At 48.7% G+C, this 18,026-nt stretch overlaps 1 protein-coding gene across 3 annotated transcripts; it reads left to right on the plus strand.

Annotated features, from left to right (window-relative positions):
* The first annotated feature begins 289 nt into the window (after positions 1-289).
* POF1B (POF1B actin binding protein) lies at positions 290-17,443 on the plus strand. Of its 3 annotated transcripts, none has more exons than XM_038164854.1 (14): positions 290-628; positions 5,609-5,647; positions 6,032-6,133; positions 7,510-7,683; positions 8,631-8,761; positions 9,700-9,727; positions 10,522-10,596; positions 12,700-12,792; positions 13,460-13,573; positions 13,729-14,097; positions 14,717-14,845; positions 15,123-15,196; positions 15,286-15,400; positions 16,430-17,443. In XM_038164854.1, exons 1-14 carry the CDS (start codon positions 299-301, stop codon positions 16,433-16,435), a joined length of 1,779 nt encoding a protein of 592 aa, XP_038020782.1. In that variant the 5' UTR covers positions 290-298; the 3' UTR covers positions 16,436-17,443. The 3 variants fall into 3 exon arrangements, with proteins under 3 accessions (XP_038020782.1, XP_038020783.1, XP_038020781.1); XM_038164855.1 differs by having other exon boundaries at positions 13,729-13,881; positions 13,987-14,097; positions 15,286-17,443; XM_038164853.1 differs by having other exon boundaries at positions 15,286-17,443.
* The last annotated feature ends 583 nt before the right edge of the window (positions 17,444-18,026 follow it).

Raw genomic sequence — 18,026 nt, forward strand, 5'->3', positions numbered from 1 at the left:
GCGAAGGGCTTTACCGACCAGCGCGGGGCTTTGCTTTTCTCCCAGCGCTGGGTGATGTTTCGCTGCGGTGCTGCACGGGGAGTGCGGAGCCCGTTCTGGGCCGGTGCCGGTGCCGCGGCGGGGCCCGGCTCAGTGCGGAGCCCGTTCTGGGCCGGTGCCGGTGCCGGTGCCGCGGCGGGGCCCGGCCCGGGGCGGGGTCGGCGCGGGGCTCCCCGCCCGCAGGTGCGGCCCGCCCAAGGCGCGGCCCGCGCAGGTAAAGCCGGAGCGGCCCCGCCGCCGCCGCCGCAGTCCCGCCGCGATGTTCGGGGCGCAGCAGCAGCTGCAGCCGCCCGCGCTGCCCCCGCACCTCCAGCAGCAGCAGCACTACTACCGGCGGCAGCAGCACTACAGCACCCTGCCCGCCCGCCGGCCCTGCCCCGAGCCGCCGCCCTGCCCCGAGCCCCCGCCGTGCCCGGAGCCGCCGCGGCCGCTGCCCTGCCTGGACCCCGCTCCGCAGCAGCAGCAGGACGGCGCCGTGGCCTACGACCGGGTGCGCACCTACGGGCCGGGCTGCCGCCGGGTCAGCACCTCCTGCTCCTCCCGGGCCGCCTCGCCGCTGGACTGCGGGCACGGCTGCGACCCGCCACAGGTACGGCGGACACGGCCCGGCCCCTGGGGACTGCTGCCGACCCGGGACCCGGCTCCCGCCCGGGATCGGGAGCCGTCGAAGCCGGAGCCCGACGCCGGGAGCTGCGGGTGCGGGCTCTGAGGGTCGGGCCGGGCTCCCCGGGGGTGGGACGGGTCCAGCCCCGGCCCCTCCGCTCGCCCCGCGTTTCCCCCGGCGGAGAAGCCGCTGTGGCCGCTCCCCGGCGTCCCCAGCCTCGCCGGGCTGTCCCCGGGCAGCGATGCGCTCCCTTCCCCGGCCCCGCCGGCGCTGCTCCCTTCCCACGCCGCGATGTCACCGCGCGGCTCTGCTGACTGGGGGCCGCTCGTGTCAATAGAGCTCGAAGCCTGTGTGCTTATTAGTTCTCTTTGAATCGGTGGTGCTTCGGAGGGTCCGCGACTGAGGTGTTGGAGTCGGGCTCGGAAAGCCCTCACAATGCAGTTCAGCAGGTTTGTTGTGTGTGTATCCAAGGCATGGCTTGAAAGTATCGGTGGCATTTAATGTCATTTTAACACATGCAAATGGTATATTGAAACTAGAAACCAATAGCTTAAGAACAGATTTGACTGCAAAACCAAAAAGGAGATCAAAATTTATTCTCAAACCATTTTTTCCTCATACAGCAGAATGCTATTAACATCTACAGGATTGCTCTGCTGTACTCAAATGGCAATGTACATTTGTTTCAAGATGAAACTTACTGAATTTTCTTTCCTGTGTTATATTTACCTGTCAAAAAGGATCTGGATTAGGACCAATACAAGATCTGCATTCCTTTTAAAGCGGTATTTGCATAGTTTGAGGTCTGCCTTCCTCTCCAGGATGGTTTATGTAAATCCTGGGAAGTGAGTGAGCAGCTGTGCTAATAGAAGGACAAGAGGAAACAGCCACAAGTTGTGCTGGAGGTTTAGGTTGGATATTAGGAAAAAATTCTTCATGGAATGGATGGTTAAGCATTGGAACACACTGCCCAGGGAACTGGTGGACTCACCATCTGGAACACTGAACTGGAACTGAACACTGGAAGTGTTCAAAAGTGTGTGTGGCACTTGAGGACATGTGATTAGTGTCCTTGGCCATGCTGGGGAATGGTTGGACTCGATGATCTTGGTGAGTTTTTCCAGTCTGAACGAGTCTGTGATCATAGGGGCTTTGTAGGAGTTGGTAATGGCAGAGCCATTCCCTCTGTACCCAGGCTGTTAACCCCCTTTTGCGAGATGTAGGGCAGGAGTGTAAACACAGGTCTCTCACCTCCCAGATGAGTGAAGTGCTCAGCTAGGCTGGATGATAGTCTGTATTGCAGTTAAATAATTAAATATTAATTGGCATAAACATTGCAGTCCCAGGCCTCCTCAGCCTCGGTAAGTACGTGAACAAGGATTACAGACTCAAATGCTGTCGCTGCTCTGTGGAGGATGTTTAATTCTCAACATCTGTTGTAGTCACTGAATCCATTACGTCCTGCTGATGAAAACTAATTTCTTGCTGAAGTGTTTTGCTGGACGAGACTTTAAAGACAGGAGGGTGTAGCTCAGTCAGGCTTTGTGTGGGTTGCAGTTTCAGTGGTGGAGAAGGAAGGTGCCTAATACAGATTATTAGGAAGTTATTAAAGCAGAAAACAGTAACAAACAGGGAAGTCAGCTGGGAGGAGGCAGAAGTGGCACGCTTGGTGCTGAATGGGAGTTGCCTCAGAGGAGCCCTGGGAGGGGTGTAGGACATTCCCCAGGAGTGGATCAGTTGCCCTTTGAGCCCATTGTGTAGGGCCACGTAAAGTGAATAATGGACCGATACCGAGCTCCCATCTGTGTTTGTTGTAACAGGAGGATTTGGGGTTCGTGGCAGCCCAGAGCTGCAGTTTCAGCTCTGTGCTAAAGCAAAGGGCTGCCTTTGAGCAATATTTCATTTTGCTTTGTGTGGATTAACAATAACAGACACATGCATTCCTGTTGACACAGTGCTAGTCTTCAGTCATGTGGCTGGGCTGTGCTCTTGTGTTTATGTACACTTCTAATAAGCTGGAGAGAGGGAGAATTTGAAATTGCTGTGTGCTCAGAGCACATGTGCTGGTACTTTTTGTGGTTCAGGATTCAGGGTTTTTTTTACTTTCGTGGTTTGTTTTGTCTTTGGACTAATTCACAGCAAATTTTGCTTTGCTTGATCTAAATGAGAAGTGTTTGGAATGAATTCCTTCCAGTGTGGCTTATGTGTATGAATCCTATCTCCACGGTCATGAAAAGATAATTTATGAAGTGGCACATATGAAATGCTTGCAGAGGGCAAAACCCTGACAGGCTTTGTAGAGGTTCTCTGTCCATGTGAGAAATTTTGGAGTCAGGTGTTTGTGTGGCTGAGCTCAGTTCTGTGGCGTGCAAAGGGCTCCCATGAAAATGGTGTAATATTAACCAGCTTTAGGGTTGGTCTGTGTTGTAACAGCCTCAAACACAGCCTGCCATTTCCCCATTTCACCTGCCAACTGGAAGTCATAAATTATGAGCAGATGACTGGATTGCTTGTCATTAGCAAGACAATGTGTTGTGGATAAAGGCCTTTGACATAGATGAAATTCTTACTTTCATCTCTGGGTTGGCTGAAGCCAAGGGTAACCTGTTGAAATTTTAAAAAATAGGGACATTTGATTGCTTCTACATAAAATTGGCACACTAAAGATAAATCTATCAAGTGCTTATTCTAAAATTTAAAAATCTTACTTAGAAATCTTTAAGACTAGCAAAAATATTCATACAAGTTTTAGTGTTACCTTTAAAAAATCTCTTTATAAGCCCCATGGCAGGGGATTGGTATGGGAAGAACTGTCAAGTCCCTTCCAACCCAAACCTTTCTGTGATTCTGTAAAACAGACCACACTGACTGGTCAGGCTGTCATGAATTCCAAACCCACTGAAACCTACAACAGCACTGGGCTTTCCCTTTGGAATCCCACCTTCCCCTTCCTTCTCCCAGACAGAAAATGCTGCATCTCCAGACACTGCATCTTCTGACTGCTTGGAGAGAGTAGCCTGAGCTGTGCCCCTTGGGAATGCTGGAGAACACAAACTGCCCAAGATCCCTTTCCATGTTCCCACTGCTGGGGGACAGCTCCAGAGGTCTTGGAGGTGGCACCTCCTTGTGCAGAGCTCCGAGCTGTGTGTGGGCAGTCCAGGCTGGCACAGACACAGCGTTTCTGCCTCTTGATCCCCTCCCAGCCTGTGCCAGTCCAGCCTGCTTGGCTGGAATGGGAGAAAGGGCAGGCAAATCTGTGTTTGTAAAGCAGTTCTTTGAAAATGAAAGAGTTTGGGTATCTCAAAAATAAGCATAATTTTATCCAGGCAAAACATTCTTAGGTTCTGTATAACATTGCCTATACAATGAGAATATTATAAAGGTCTGTTTCAACTTAAAATGCTCCAGACTCCTCTGCTGTGGTTTAATTCCTCTGAGACACCCTGGATGTGTTATCCTCTCTGGACTTTGAGTTAGCCCTGGCGCATTTGTCCAGCCTTTCAGTGGGTTCCAGGGCTGTTGTTCAGTGTCACACAATGGCCATGTGTTGTCCCCGTGCTGGGATGAAGCAGTCCCTGCTGTCCCACGGCTCTCTGGTGTCACAGCTCCGCGTGCTCCTCACGGTCCCCGGGCTCGGGCTGTGCCTGCTCTGAGACCGGGCTGAAGGAAGGACCAGTGGCCATTCCTGTGCTGAGTATTTCACTTTTTACTTGCAGTTCTGCAGGTTGGTGGTGCAGGGTTGGGCTGCATGTTCCACCTCTCTGTGCTGTGTCCCCAAAGTCCTGCTGGCACGTGGGGTGACAGCAGCACTGAGCAGCTCCCCAGCTTTCTGCTGCAGTTTTATTTTGAAATTTCTTAATTACTCTGACTGCTGCAAAAACAGTTTCTTTTCTACTTTTGTTTCTCTTTCCTGATGCTGTTATGATTCACTCCTGAGAGGTTTGGAAAACTGCTCCAGGCTTCCTAAACTTATGCAACAGTTGATAGGAAACCTGACCTACTTCAGAGCTGCTCTCACCTGGCTGAGAATGTGGCTGAGACTGAGCTGCAGCAACATAAACTTCCCCCTGGCTTTGGGGAAGAAATGATTCATTATGAAAATTGGAGGTTTGTGCTGTGAGGGAGGATAAACAGTATGCTGCAAACTGACAAATTGCCCAGTCCTTAGATTGGGTTCAGTGGGAACTCGGCTTGCTCGGGTAAAGACCTGGCTGTGAAGGGTTGAAGCAATGTGTGATTTGTTAGAACTGGTGGAGGATAGTGTCTGCAATTGCTTCTAGGCAATGCTGGGGCAAAATCTGAAGAAATCTATTTGAAAACAAAGCTGTTGCCAGGGACAGGTTCTTGTAATTTAAAGAGGCACATCTCATTTTTCATTGCAGATGCTCCATGTGGGCATCATGTCCAGAGGTGGCAGCTGTGCAGCTGTGTTCACTGGATGTGACTCAGGGGGTTGTTGGGCAGCTCCTCTACCTGTTCACTTCTGAGTTTAAGCAAAATCCAAATTTTCATTCCTTGCTGAAACAAAAGGAGTATGATGCATCTCCCTCTACACCAGCTGAGTTTGATGTGTAACGTGCAAAAACCGAAAATAAAAGAGATGGGCTGGAACAGGGACATGGGATCCAGGAAGCCTCATGCAGCTTTGATTTGTAGCCTGTTCTGCTGCACTTACAGAAAATATGGACTGATTCCCTCAGACCTGCAAAGGGGACATTGAGAAAAACCCAGCTCTTAAAATGCAGTGAAGGTTGTTGGCACAATCCTTCATGGCACACTGTGCCATGCTGCACGTGGACCAATTCCTTTCGGGTGTGAAGCCCTGGGTTTAGAACATCTCCAGGTGATTGTGGCCAGTGGGTCCCAGAGTATTTACAGCCAATGCCCATAATCAGGTTCTTCTTCCAGAAAAGGTGTTGGAGGTTGAGCTGCAGTGATCTCTGAACCTTTTTTCCTCCCTTGCAGGGCACCATCCGCAGGATCATTATCGAGAACCCGGATCAGGTAGGGAAACTGTGCTGGGCTTCCCTCAGCTCCTCCACAGGGGATGAGAAACACTCTGAGAGCACACAGCTCACACCTCTGAGGGTGAGGGATGGAATTATGAGGGGTTAAAAACACTGCAGAATGGCCACTCAGGCTCCCACCTCTCAGCAGTTGTGTCTTTATTAATAGTGATTAATTACTACCTGTTTCTACTGCATTTATTTCACATAGCCCCTATGCAAGCACAGCCACTTTGTTTCCAAGTGGACACACACTCACATCTTCACATTCTAAAGGACATCTCACATATCTTTAAATTATCTATTTTTAGTCAAAATTACCCTAATCCTGAGTTTGCTGTTTGACAAGATTTATGGATGTTTTTATTTATGTGTTTTACAGGAGCCATTATCCCCTTTTCTTAGAGGGGCCAGTTTCTCTCCTGGAAATAATGTCATCTATGAAAAAACAATAAGAAAATATGAGCTATTAAATCCCCTCCAAGTAAGTTGGGTGTTTATATTGTCTATTGCAAGGAGAAAATTGAGCTAGTAGCAGGAAATTGATGTTTCTGGGTTGGTTTGGTTCTGGGTTATTTTCTTATTTTCGTTAGGAGTAGCAGCCAACTTGAGAACTGCCTTGTTGTGATCCAGGATGCATTCTGAAAGAAAATGAAGCAATATTTAAGGTGGAAGGTGGAATGTTTGCCGTATTTTTCCTGAGAATTTATTATTAATTAACAATGAAAACTGCTGTTGTATCTCTAATATTGTCAGTCTGTATCTGAATAGTGGCTGTGAATTAGTTTCTTGGAATAGCTTCACAGCAGAACAACCAAGATACATTTGTAGAAAAAGAAAATTAAACCCACAATTTTTTATCTTACTCTTAAAAAATATATTTGGCAAATCTGTCTGCAATTTCATCTCACAGTTGGTGTTTTATCAATGGCAAAAATATTGCTCCGTTTTATTGCTCTGAAACATTTCCAAGAGGAAAAAGATTTGAAATTTAGCATATCTCAGAGTGATTTAGCTGAGGTTTTTTACTTTGTTTTTTAAAATGGAACTTCTCATGCCTCTCTGGATTTTAGATAGCTGAATTCTGTGATATCCAGTCTCTAAAGTGGAAAAGGAAAAAACGTAATTACAAATAACAGCTTCTTTATTTCTGCAGATGATGTGCAAAGAAAAGAATAAAAAATTGTGGAGTTTAGCCCTGGAAACCATAGTTTTGCTTCTGGTTTTTGTCACCTGGGCTATGTTTAGATTTAGGTCAAAGCAGGAGCGTAGGTCTAAAGGAAATTTCCATGTATAGCGGGACATCCACCTTGGGAGAGGTTTTTTGCCCGTGCTTGTCACTGGCAGCTGCTAAAATGGGAAGGAGAATGGGTGAATTACAACCCCAAAGTATGAAAATATTAGGCAAACTCATGTTCAGTTAGGTATAAAAGCAATTTAATTTGGATTATTAAAACATCCACAGGCACCACCAGCACTGCCAGTCACAGACACATTTCATTCACTGCTGAGGCTGATGTCCCACTCCACGCAGTGCCCAGACTCACTGGCCCTTTCTGCCCCAGCAGAGGCATTTCCCAGCATTAACCCTTTCTGCCCCAGCAGGGGCATTTCCCACTGTGCAGTGCCCAGCATTAACCCTTTCTGCCCCAGCAGGGGCATTTCCCACTGTGCTGTGCCCAGCATTAACCCTTTCTGCCCCGGCAGAGGCATGTCCCACCCATGCAGGCCCAGCATTAACCCTTTCTGCCCCGGCAGAGGCATGTCCCACCCATGCAGGCCCAGCATTAACCCTTTCTGCCCCGGCAGAGGCATGTCCCACCGTGCAGGCCCAGCACTGACAGGTCCTTTCTGTGGCAGGAGCGGCAGTTCCAGGTGTGCCCGGCGGAGCCGTGCCAGCAGTGCCCGCCGCTCGCGGTCACCCAGCAGTGCCAGCAGACACAGACGGGCAGTCCCTGCGAGCTGTGCCCGGGCCCGGGGAGCGAGGAGTGCCGGGGACAGCCGGTGAGGAGGGGCACGGCACCCCCCGAGCTGGTGAGCTCTCCACGGTTTGTTCTCAGCACGGTTCGTTCTTAGGCAGGGACTAAACCCCGGCAGTGAGAGGTTTTGTGGCTCTGCAGTCTCCAGAGGTTTCTGTGGGACTCTCAGCAGCACGCCCTTGTCACTGAGCAGGGGCTGTGTGTCAGTCTGGGACCATCCAAGGCATTCTCACGTGCTGCTGGGGGGAAAGGCTGTTTGAGAGTTGTATTTCTCCTTGTCACAGACCTGTGCTCAGGTGTGCACTGCCCGAGATGAGCCCGTGGTGTTTAGCTGGCTCAGTCTCACGGGGCTGTTTGGTTTTGCTTTTCTTTACCCATCAGTTCAGTCGGGTTTCACCTGTCGGTCTGTACAAAGGCTGAGGGATGCACAGCCTCTGCTTTGGGAGGAATCACACATTGCTTTACAAGCTTGGCAAACATCAGCTCAGGGTTCCTTTCCTCCTATGCTGATCAGCCAGGGCTTCAAATGTATTTCAATTTGATGCAAAAGTTGTTGACACAAATTCAGTGGAAGCACTAAAGGAGCTTCCTGGTGTACCTGCAGCCTGTTAGTGCAGCTGGGGAGGGAGTGCAGCAGGTCCCTCCTGCACACCCAGTTGGTGTTTGGGTGACAGACACCCTGGGGACCTCGGTGTCAGACCTGTGCAGAACCTTCCAGAGCTGGACACTCCCATCCACCAGGTCAGGACGCTCAGCTTGGGCTGAGGACGCTGCTGTGGAAGCAGGACTTTGCCTGGTTCTTCTTGTTCTAAAGGAAGTCATTCCTCTCTGTATGGTTTATTGAAAACCAGCAGACATGGAAGACTCACCACCAAGAAAAGTGTAAATAAATTGAAAATTGCTAAGAGCAACCAGACCCAAACCCTACCTGTAGCGTTTTCAAGTTCAGCTTTCATCCCAAAGAGGGGATCCTGTGCTGATGCCCTGCCTGTCTCCTGCCAGGTGAGCTGCCCCCAGGACAGCCCTGAGCAGCTGGACTGTCGCTTCTTTGGGGAGCTGCTGGCCGAGCTGCACCGCAAGAGCAATGACCTGTACAGCTGCCTGCTGCAGCACGTGGAGAAGATTGGGACAAGGTATTGCAGGGGATCTGTCATTCCTGTGTCCCAGGCAGCCAGCACTGCGCAGCTGACAGGGACTGTGCTGTTTGTGAATTGGTTTTACTCCTTGTTTCTTCCTGACAGCTGGAATTGACTGGATGTTTTACACATTGCAAGTAGCTGAGGACGTAGAAATGCTGTAAGCCAAGGGAATTTATTGAATGTGATGCTTAAGAATTGTGTCTCCCACACGTGTTTGTACACTGAGCAAACAAGAACTTACAGCACACTCTGACAAATATTTCGTGACACGTTTCTATTGCTGTGTCCTGAAGAAACCTAAATGTCCAAATTTTCTCTGTCCTGTTGTGGTGTTGTGTCATGGATTAAAGGACAGCCACCACCAGGCATAAAGCTCAGTCTCTGCATCCAAATGAACAAAAAGCACATTTTCTGCAGAGCCCTGCAGACCATCTGTGGCAAGAAATGAGAGTCACAGCAGGCAGTGCCCTGCACAACCTTCCCTCCTTCCCTCCCATCAGCCTCATTCTTCCCCCTCACTCCCGATCTTGTCTGGTTCCTTCCAAGGTCACTGAATATGGAAAGTAGGTCCTGTAGCAGGGGAAAAAGGGAATTTAACCATTACAGAAACCCTGAGAAGGCCGAGTCAACACTTGGGGCAGGGCAGGGAATTGCAGCAGAGTTGTGGGCAAACCATTAGCCAGGCAATTAAGGGAGTAATTGGGTTTACTGCCCATAATTGGGATAACTGCCCAAAGGACTGGGGATACTCAGCCTGTGTTTGCCTGCTGCTGGAGCACTCCAGTCTCCCCAGGAATTCCTCCACAGAGGGAAGGTAATGACTCTTCAGCTGAGAAATCCCCTTCCTTGCTCTGTATTGTCCAGAAAGTCTTTTAGTGGTGAATGTGGGCCTGAATCCTGAAAGTTCTCAAGCAGCTTTTTGTGTTTTACAGGAACCACGACATCGAGTTCACGTGCCAGGTAAGGCCAGGCTGTCCCATCCACCACTGGGGGAGGGCTCAAGCAAACAAAGCCAAAGCAGCTGAAATGAAGGAGGCTGATCTTTGTTAGTGAATGCTTCCTGCTCGCTAAAAACATTCAGAGCCCGAAAACCACTGCCAGGCAGGCATTTGCAAATGTGGTAATACTGAAAGGAAACTTCAAGAATTTGCATTATTCCAGTATGAGAAGTGGAAGTCTCTCCTGCTGTTCCAATAATGGTTTCACTGGAAAATGACTTGCATGGGTACCTGTATTTTTACAAGGTGTTTTTTGCAAAGGCTCTTTCACTCCCTGGCCAGAGCAGCAGGTGCTGCACTTTTGAAGGCATTCAATGTGAATGGGGCAGAAATACCTGTCCAGGGTTCACCTGCAGGATGCAAATGCCACTGAATCCTGGCAGCATCTCCTGGTGGTCATCGGGGGTTTATTGGCAGCCCATTCAAAGGTTTTGCCCCGCCATAAACTGCTGGGAGTTGTTGTAGCATCAGCTGTTAATTCCTGAGAGAGGATTGGTTTGAATACTGCTTTTAAATGTTGAATTTAAGCATTTGAATATATGCTTCATGTATCACTTTATCTCACTTTGTACATGCCCCACATATAAAAGACTGTGAGTTTTCTGGATAGACTTTGATCTATTTTTGTTCTTATTTGCCTTGTACTAAAGATGTTTTTCATAGCAGAGCTGTGTAATTAATGAGAAACCACATTACTAATCTACCAGGCAAAATTCTTAATCAAGATGTCTCCCCTCTCCTCCCTTCTTTGCTTAGACTGAAGATATTGAAGAATTAATTCCCAAAGGACTGTCTGAGGCAACAAAGCAGCAGATTCGTTATCTCCTGCAGGTATGGGAGCTTGGCAGCCTGAAGGAGCTGGGAGCAGTGGGAGCTGGCTCGCACACAGGAGGGACGTGGTACATAACACCCTTCACTCTGGATTCCCTCATCCCATTGTTTCTGGAGTGAGGGGATGGAATGGTGGCTTTAAAGGAAGTGTCCCATGGGCCCACTGTCCACTTGTGTATTTTAAACTGAGCCCTACGGGGGGGCTTTCCTGCAGTTTCACTGGAAACTGTCTTGGCTTTTCACCACTGACGGGAGAACAGAGGCCTTTCATCTTTCTGTGTTGTGTGTTAAGGCTTTAAAAGCCAAACACAAATAGGAGGTGCTAAAAACCCAGAAGCAGAGCCTGAATCCCACTTGCTCCCAGCCCAACCCCATGGCTGGGCATGGAGCAGGGAGGGAGCTGAAGAACCAACCCAGGACAAAACCCTTTCCACCTGAACCACAACAGCAATGGTTCCATTTGCTGTTGGATGCCAAAAGCACAGCTCAGCACTCGGAGCTGCCTTTGCCAGGCAGGTGTGTCAGAGCAGGATCCAGGGCAGCCTCAGCAGGAGTGTCCTGATCTGGGCTCCCTCAGGTAGGGGAAGGGTGATCCTACCTGGGAGCTGCACCTTGGAATCGCTTCCTGGTAAACAAAAAATCCATTGAAATGAGGTTGAGAAGGAGCAGCCTGGTCTGAGTTCACAGCTGCCCTGCTCTGACCTCCCCATCCTTCCAGCTGGAATTATTCTGTGCTTCTCTTACAAGGAAGATAGACATCAACCCCATGGACATTCCAGCCAGCACGAGGACATTCCACGGCCTCACACTGGCACACTGTCCTGGGAGGCTGGTTCAGCTCCAGGTGAAAAAGCTGGAACAGGCATTTCCTGTTGTCTCCGTGTCCAGCTGGTTTTACATCCTCACAGCTGTGATTATAAAATGCAGCCAAAATGGCTTTTGGGGAACCAGGTGTTGTCAGGATCCACCCTGGGTGCTCTCAGACTCCCTGGCCACCAGGACAGAGCTGGGAGGGAAGGGTTTGCACAGCCCAGGATCCCGAGCTGGGAATGCTCAGAGGCTCCTCTAAGGACACAGAGAATTCCACTGGAGAAGTACATGGCACCTCTGGGATTTAGCAACCTCTAGCACTAAGCAATTGCTGAGTGGGGCTTTACTTATATTTTTATAGTCTATATTTCACCCATTGATGGTGAGTTGCACTAGGAATGAAGTCTCAGTCACACCATGGCACCAGTGGGGATAAAAAACTGGGCAGGGGCAAATCCCCATATGGATAGAGAGCATGAGAGCTCCAAGTTAAGGGAACACACATCACTTTTGTCTGGACAGGAAAAAAACACAGCTTTTGCACAGAATATTCAGCCCTTTCAGGAGTGTTAGAACTTGAGGAGTTATTTTGTGTGTCCTTTCAAAGTCTATTTTTCTTCTTTTAAATATTATAAATGTATCATGAAATGCAGCAATTTATATTTTCACCTGAATCAATACACAGCTATTAAAGGCACTAAAATTAACATTCCAAAGGAGAACAGTGTTAGGCTGTGGTCACCTATGGTTTTCTCTTTCATCCAGGTGACTCCTTTCATCTTTGGGATCTTTTTCCTTTTAAAGGGAGGAGTTGGCTGTATGAGCTTTTTTAATTTAAATTTTTAAAAATGTTAATTAAATTCCCTCATCCTTGAGCCCAAAGCTTTGCCAGATCTCAAACATGACTCATTCCTCTGTGCCTTTTCAGGCAGGGCAGTAATTTTTAAAAATCAGTGTAAGCACAAAGCTTTTAAAGCTCAAATAATAAGTGTACAATATTACACGTTTCTTTTTCCCTTTATTGGTGTACAAAGGCAGTTCCTTACCCTGTTGTTCCTTCCATTTTAACAACGCTGTCCTGTGTTACAAGGCAGAAGTTGAACACTGGCATTTGCAGAACAAAGTGCAAGGAAAATGTTTCCTGTAGAAACTGTGGGCACTTCAAAGGACGTGCAGTGGTTTTAGAAGTTACTGTCAGCTGTGAAGCAGTTTCTGTTCTACCTCTTGTCAGGCATATTGTAAACAAAGCTGCCTAATTAATCCTAATTATCCTTTTCATTTCTCCCCTCCCAGATGAGAGTGACATCGGACAAATCCCTGAGACTTGTGCTTTCCACGTTCAAGAACCTGCGGGAGGAGCTCTGCCATTTGCAGGATGACCTGGGGGTGAGTCCTGCTCCTCATCCAGCTCATCCAGCTGGCAGCAGGAGCCCAGGGCTGCCATTCCAGGCTGTGCCTGTGCTGGTGGCAGTGGCTGCTCAGTCCGTGCCTCAGGGGGCTGGATGGACAGGGGTGGCTTTGGCAGCTCCACAGGTTCTCTGGGCTGGATGGACAGGGGTGGCTTTGGCAGCTCCACAGGTTCTCTGGCCTTCAGCCATGCCAGCCTTGTGGCTGTGGATGCAGGCAGCAGACAGTTCCTGTTGTTCCCCACACCAGCCCAAGTGCTCGGCCCCGCTGAGAATGTCACAGCATTGTCCTGGAAAATGCAAAGTTGAGGGAGAAGAATTTGAACTTGAGCACAGAACAAGGAGTTGGTGCAGTGGGCTTAGTTTTGGGGTGGTTTTTGTTTGTTTGGGGTTTTTTGTTGGCTTCTATTTAAACTGTTTCTGTGGCAGACTGAAAGGGCAGTGTCCAGGACCTCAGTGCTCACCACCCAGCACAAAGCCACAGGCATTAGTGTGTGCTATGTACCCAAACCCCAAACTTTCAAGAAAGTTGAGCATTTTCTCAGTTCTAAAACATCCCTTTATTAATGACTGTGTTGCACTTTATAGGAAGAGTTTACTGAAAAATTGCAGCTTTTGACTGTAATCTTTTGACTTTTGTCCTGCAGAAGCTGGAAACTGACAATGTCTTGCTGAAGAAGGATTTGGCTTTTAAGGATTCCCAAGTGAAAGAATATGAAACAATGCTGGCTTCTCTGAGGGAGAACAATCGTCAGCAGCAGGTAAATCAAGAAACATTTCCAGTGTCATTCCAGGCAGCCAAAATGGGGGCAATTTGCTGACTTCTGGGTACTGTGAGTAACTGCTGCCTGCTGTGTGTGTGATGCTGTTCCTCCCCTGAGGAATTCCAGGTGCTCATTCCCCCCGTGCTTTCCAGCAAGGGCTCAGGGACAGCACTGCCAAATGCCGCTCCCTGGAGGAACAGCTCCTGTCCCTGCGGCTCAGCGAGGGTGACAAGGACTGCCAGCTGAAGGAGCTGGAGTACAGCAAGAGGGCCCTGGAGCAGGAGATCCAGAGCCTCAAGCTGCAGGTGAGGGCGCATTGGCTGGGTGCAGTAGCTGAGTCCCAGACTCAGAGGGATCAGTGTAACGATGAAAACTCTCATTGTAAAATAAAATTGGGTTCTTTGCTGCAGAGCTGCTCCAGCCCGACCCTGCAGACCACGACGGACGAGCTCTCCAGCCGCTACGTGGAGATGATCAACAACCTGAGGGAGGACAAGGACAGGGAGATCCGCAGCCTCAGAGTAAGGGGCCCTGCTGGCTGTGTGCAGGGACAGCTGCACTTACAGCAGCAGAGATCTTCCACAGGCGCTTTTTGGGTGTCTTCTGGTTGTGCAGTTACTTTACTCATAGACAGTGGTGGTGGTTTAAAACCTTTATATGTTCTTTATAGTAGAACATAAAACTGTGATTTTAAAAAAACCCAATGTTCTTTACACGAAGAAATTAGGGATCAACCTGATTAGTGGGCTGTCCTAAAAGGATATTTTGTGTGTCCTGATAACATAAGAAATTAGTCAAAATATGCTTAATAAGAAACAAAAATAAATCCCCGTCACAGCTGTATGTAGGAAATGTCTCTCATGGAAATCAGTGGTAAAAGTCTCCAACTCTGGAAACCAATTCAACTGGTTCAGTGTTGGTTTAGCTTGACACTTGTAAAATCATTAAGTTAATACTGGGTAGAATTCAGTCCAGTCAGCACTTTCTGAATTTACTGCATGGCTCAACTTCCTGACCTGAAAATCCCTGGGTCTCACTGTTGATGGTGTTAATGAAATGCCACCCCCAGAGCCCTGGCTGGGTGCTGAGGGGCCCTGCCCAGAGCCCCCCACACCTGAGAGCTCCTGCCTTGTTCTGCAGTCCCAGCTGTGCCAGTTCCAGCAGGACATAACCAGGAGAGAGGGGAGCAACAGCGACTTGCAAATGAGGCTGCACGAACTGACATCGCTGCTGGAGGACAAAGAGGCTTTTATTAAACAACAGCAAGAGGTAAAATAATACAAGCTATTCCTCTAAAGGTTTTTGTGTTTAAGCCTCCACGGTACTGAGTAGGTGGAACCTTACCAGGAAGTTCCTTGTGCTCTCCTGGCTCAGGAAAGGGGGTTGGGATTTGTTCTAACTGAATGCTGCTTCTCTGCCAGCCTTCCGGAAAGGTGGATTTTCAGATTGTTAAGACAAATTTCTGCAAATATTTTGTTGTGGCTTTAGTGAACTGATACTTCAAAAAACATGACTTCACATCAGTGTTTGCTTTTGGTTTTGTCAGGAGCTCTTCAGACTGAAGCATGAGAAGTTATCGGGCAGTCAGTCCCCTGGGGTGACAGCCATCATCACTAAAAAGTAATGCGGTGTTCACCTTTTTTAAAAACACATCCTTTGGGCTTTCCTTTGTTTAGGCTCTGTTAAACAACCTGTTCAACTCTTTACAGGTACAGGAATCAGTATCCTATTCTGGGTCTCCTGTCTGATGACTACAAGGTCACATCACCTGTCAATAAATCACAAACGATTGTAATTGAGAGGACTGGAGAGATCTGGAAACATGTAAGTTTACCCGGAGATGGACTGCTCCCTCTGCAATGCTTAATTTAACTTCAAAGCAAGTATTACCCAAACTGAGAGCTCAGCGATGCCCTCGTGGTAATTTAACTGCAGAAAGCAAAGTGACTGACTGCAGCCAGGGAACTGTCCCGGCTCTTAGAGCAGGCAGTAATTGGTGGGTGTGGTACAAATAAAGCCTTTCGTTGTTTTCTCCGGCACCTAATTACTCTGAACAAAAGCAGCAGCGTTGCTCTAACACCGGCCTCGGGGTGTTGCTGTACCGGGCAGGTAGGCAGGGACTGTGTCCTGCTGTGCTCTCGGGTGAGGAGGGATTTGGGAGGGCTGAGCTCCTCTGCATTAGGAGCGTTATTGACTCCAAGCCATTACTAAAACACACAAAGCACCACATCCCTGAAACTCACCCTGAGCCGGGGCAGTGACGAACCCAGGAATGCAGAAGAGTGGTGACATTTTAAGGAGTGATTCAGAGTAAAAATAGAAAACAGGGCTGCAGAAGCTATTTCTGTTACTGGCAGGGCTCGTGGTGCCAAGTCTGGCTACAAGGTAAAGGCTGGGGAAATGGCAGGGTGGCCAAGCAGGGGTGGAGGCGGCTGCAGGCACAAGGTCACAGCAGCACCTGGACACAGCCATGGAGGGGCACAGCCAGGAGACAGTTCTGTGACAGCCTGAGCAGCTGCAGGTGACACACCTGGCATGTCCCTCAAGGGGACCTTGCCTGCAGCAGGATTAAAAAAGCAAAAGGCTCAGGGCAGTGGCAAAGAGCAGAGTGTTATTACTGATCCCTAAACCTCACCCAGGTGCATTGCAGCCTAGTGAAATGTCAAGCAATGAAACAGCAATAGAGAAATGAAAAAGTAAAGTGGTATAGAGGAAAGGCTCACGGGTCCCCTTGGACACTGTACAAGAGCAAACAAGTAGGTAATTAAATGAGATGCTTTATGGGAGATAGTTCTGTTTCATAACAGAAACAGGTTTGTGTATTTCTTCTAACAAGCTGCTTGTTTCTTTTAGGAATGAGAGAAACCTCTGAGCTACTCCAAGGAGTTCACAACCACTGAAACTGCTTTACTTTCTGCTCTTCTGCATCCAAGAAAAGGTTCAGTCTGATAGTGAGGAAGGCTGGAAAACATTAAGGACTCACTTTTCCCTCGGAAGAGTGGGATGCAATCCCTCTGTGGACTTCAGCTGGTCTTGACTAGCTCCTGTTCTTCAGCCAGGCCTCAGGCAATCTAGGAGACAAAAGGAAGACACCTGAAACCTTTTCCTCTTCGTCCTTGTAGCCATGTTCTGTCTCTTCATGCTGAGAGTGGGAATGACCCCCATGTCAGTCCCACCCCTCCCACAGCTGCTTTCAGTGCAGAGTCACGGGCTGCATGGGAACTTCAGAAATACCTCACTGGGAACTGCCCCTTGCCTTACACCTGCCTCTGTCTGGGAAGCTCGGACACAAAGGACAAAACTTCCATCAAACCCAGCTTCTGACCTGGCAAATGCCAGCAGGACCCAGTTCAGTGAAGGGCTGGGCCAAAGCTCATTTTAGAGAATGCTTCTGACCTCAGACGTGATGTATTTTCAGCCCCAAACCAGCTGTATTTATTTGCTGTGCTTCAAATTTTCAAGAACTTGGTGTATTTTTATACAGAACTTTGTGTGAAAATAACTCATGGACTAAATTTCCTTATCAGACCAACCTGCCATTTACAATTTCCACTCCTTGAAGGACCACAGAAATTCTTTCAAACTGATTTGGTGTTCATGATTCAGTAGTTGTCTGAGCAACACAGCACAGAGACTCACAGGAAGAGTTTGCAACACTGCAATCCAAAGGTGCTCTTTTATCGTGGGGTTCTTGCTTTGCTTTCCTGCTGCAGCCATGTATTTCTGTTCCCAGATACTATAGACCCTAGGCAATGTTTAATGGGGAAAGAATGCTGGAGGCTACCTGTAACCATGAAATAAACCCCAGTCTAACTCTCTGGATCATTGTCTGTCCTGGAAACATCTTGTGTACAGCTGGAGGGGGGTAGGAGGGGGGTAGGAGGGGGGTAGGAGGTGTCTTGTTCCTCTCTGTGAATCTTTGCAAGTGAAGGACTTGGGCTGGCTCCCTTTTCTGGCTGCTGCTGCCAGAACTCTCTCAGGTGATGCTCGATGTCCAGCTGGCCTTGTGCTCTTTAGGACCGGGCAGAGAGCCACAAGTAAAACCTATTCCTGCTGCTGCTCTTTGAGTGTGTCCAGGCTGAGATGGGCCTGCAGTTTCACCAGCCTGGTCCCCCCTTCAGCCTGGCTTTAATTAATTAAATACCCTCATTTGAAGGCCTCTCTGCATTCAGTAATTATTCTAAAACAGACTCTAAAGCAACCCCCTTTCTGCAGAGCAGTGACTAAAATGTACATCTACGCTCAGAGCTGACGTGCTCCTGCCATGGGACAGTGTCAGTGCAATAAATAATTTTAGTTACACTGTCAGCAAAAGGCTTTTCACCTTTGGTGATCTTAAACACAAAAAGGACTAACAGCACCATGTGTGTTCAGTGCCATCAGTTACCTGTGCAGGGGTCTGGCTGCAGGTGCTCCTTCTGCTCCCAGCAGGGCCAGGGGTTTCCCACAG

Source organism: Motacilla alba, chromosome 4A (genome assembly GCF_015832195.1).
Source record: "Motacilla alba alba isolate MOTALB_02 chromosome 4A, Motacilla_alba_V1.0_pri, whole genome shotgun sequence".
In the NCBI taxonomy this organism is placed as follows: domain Eukaryota; kingdom Metazoa; phylum Chordata; class Aves; order Passeriformes; family Motacillidae; genus Motacilla; species Motacilla alba.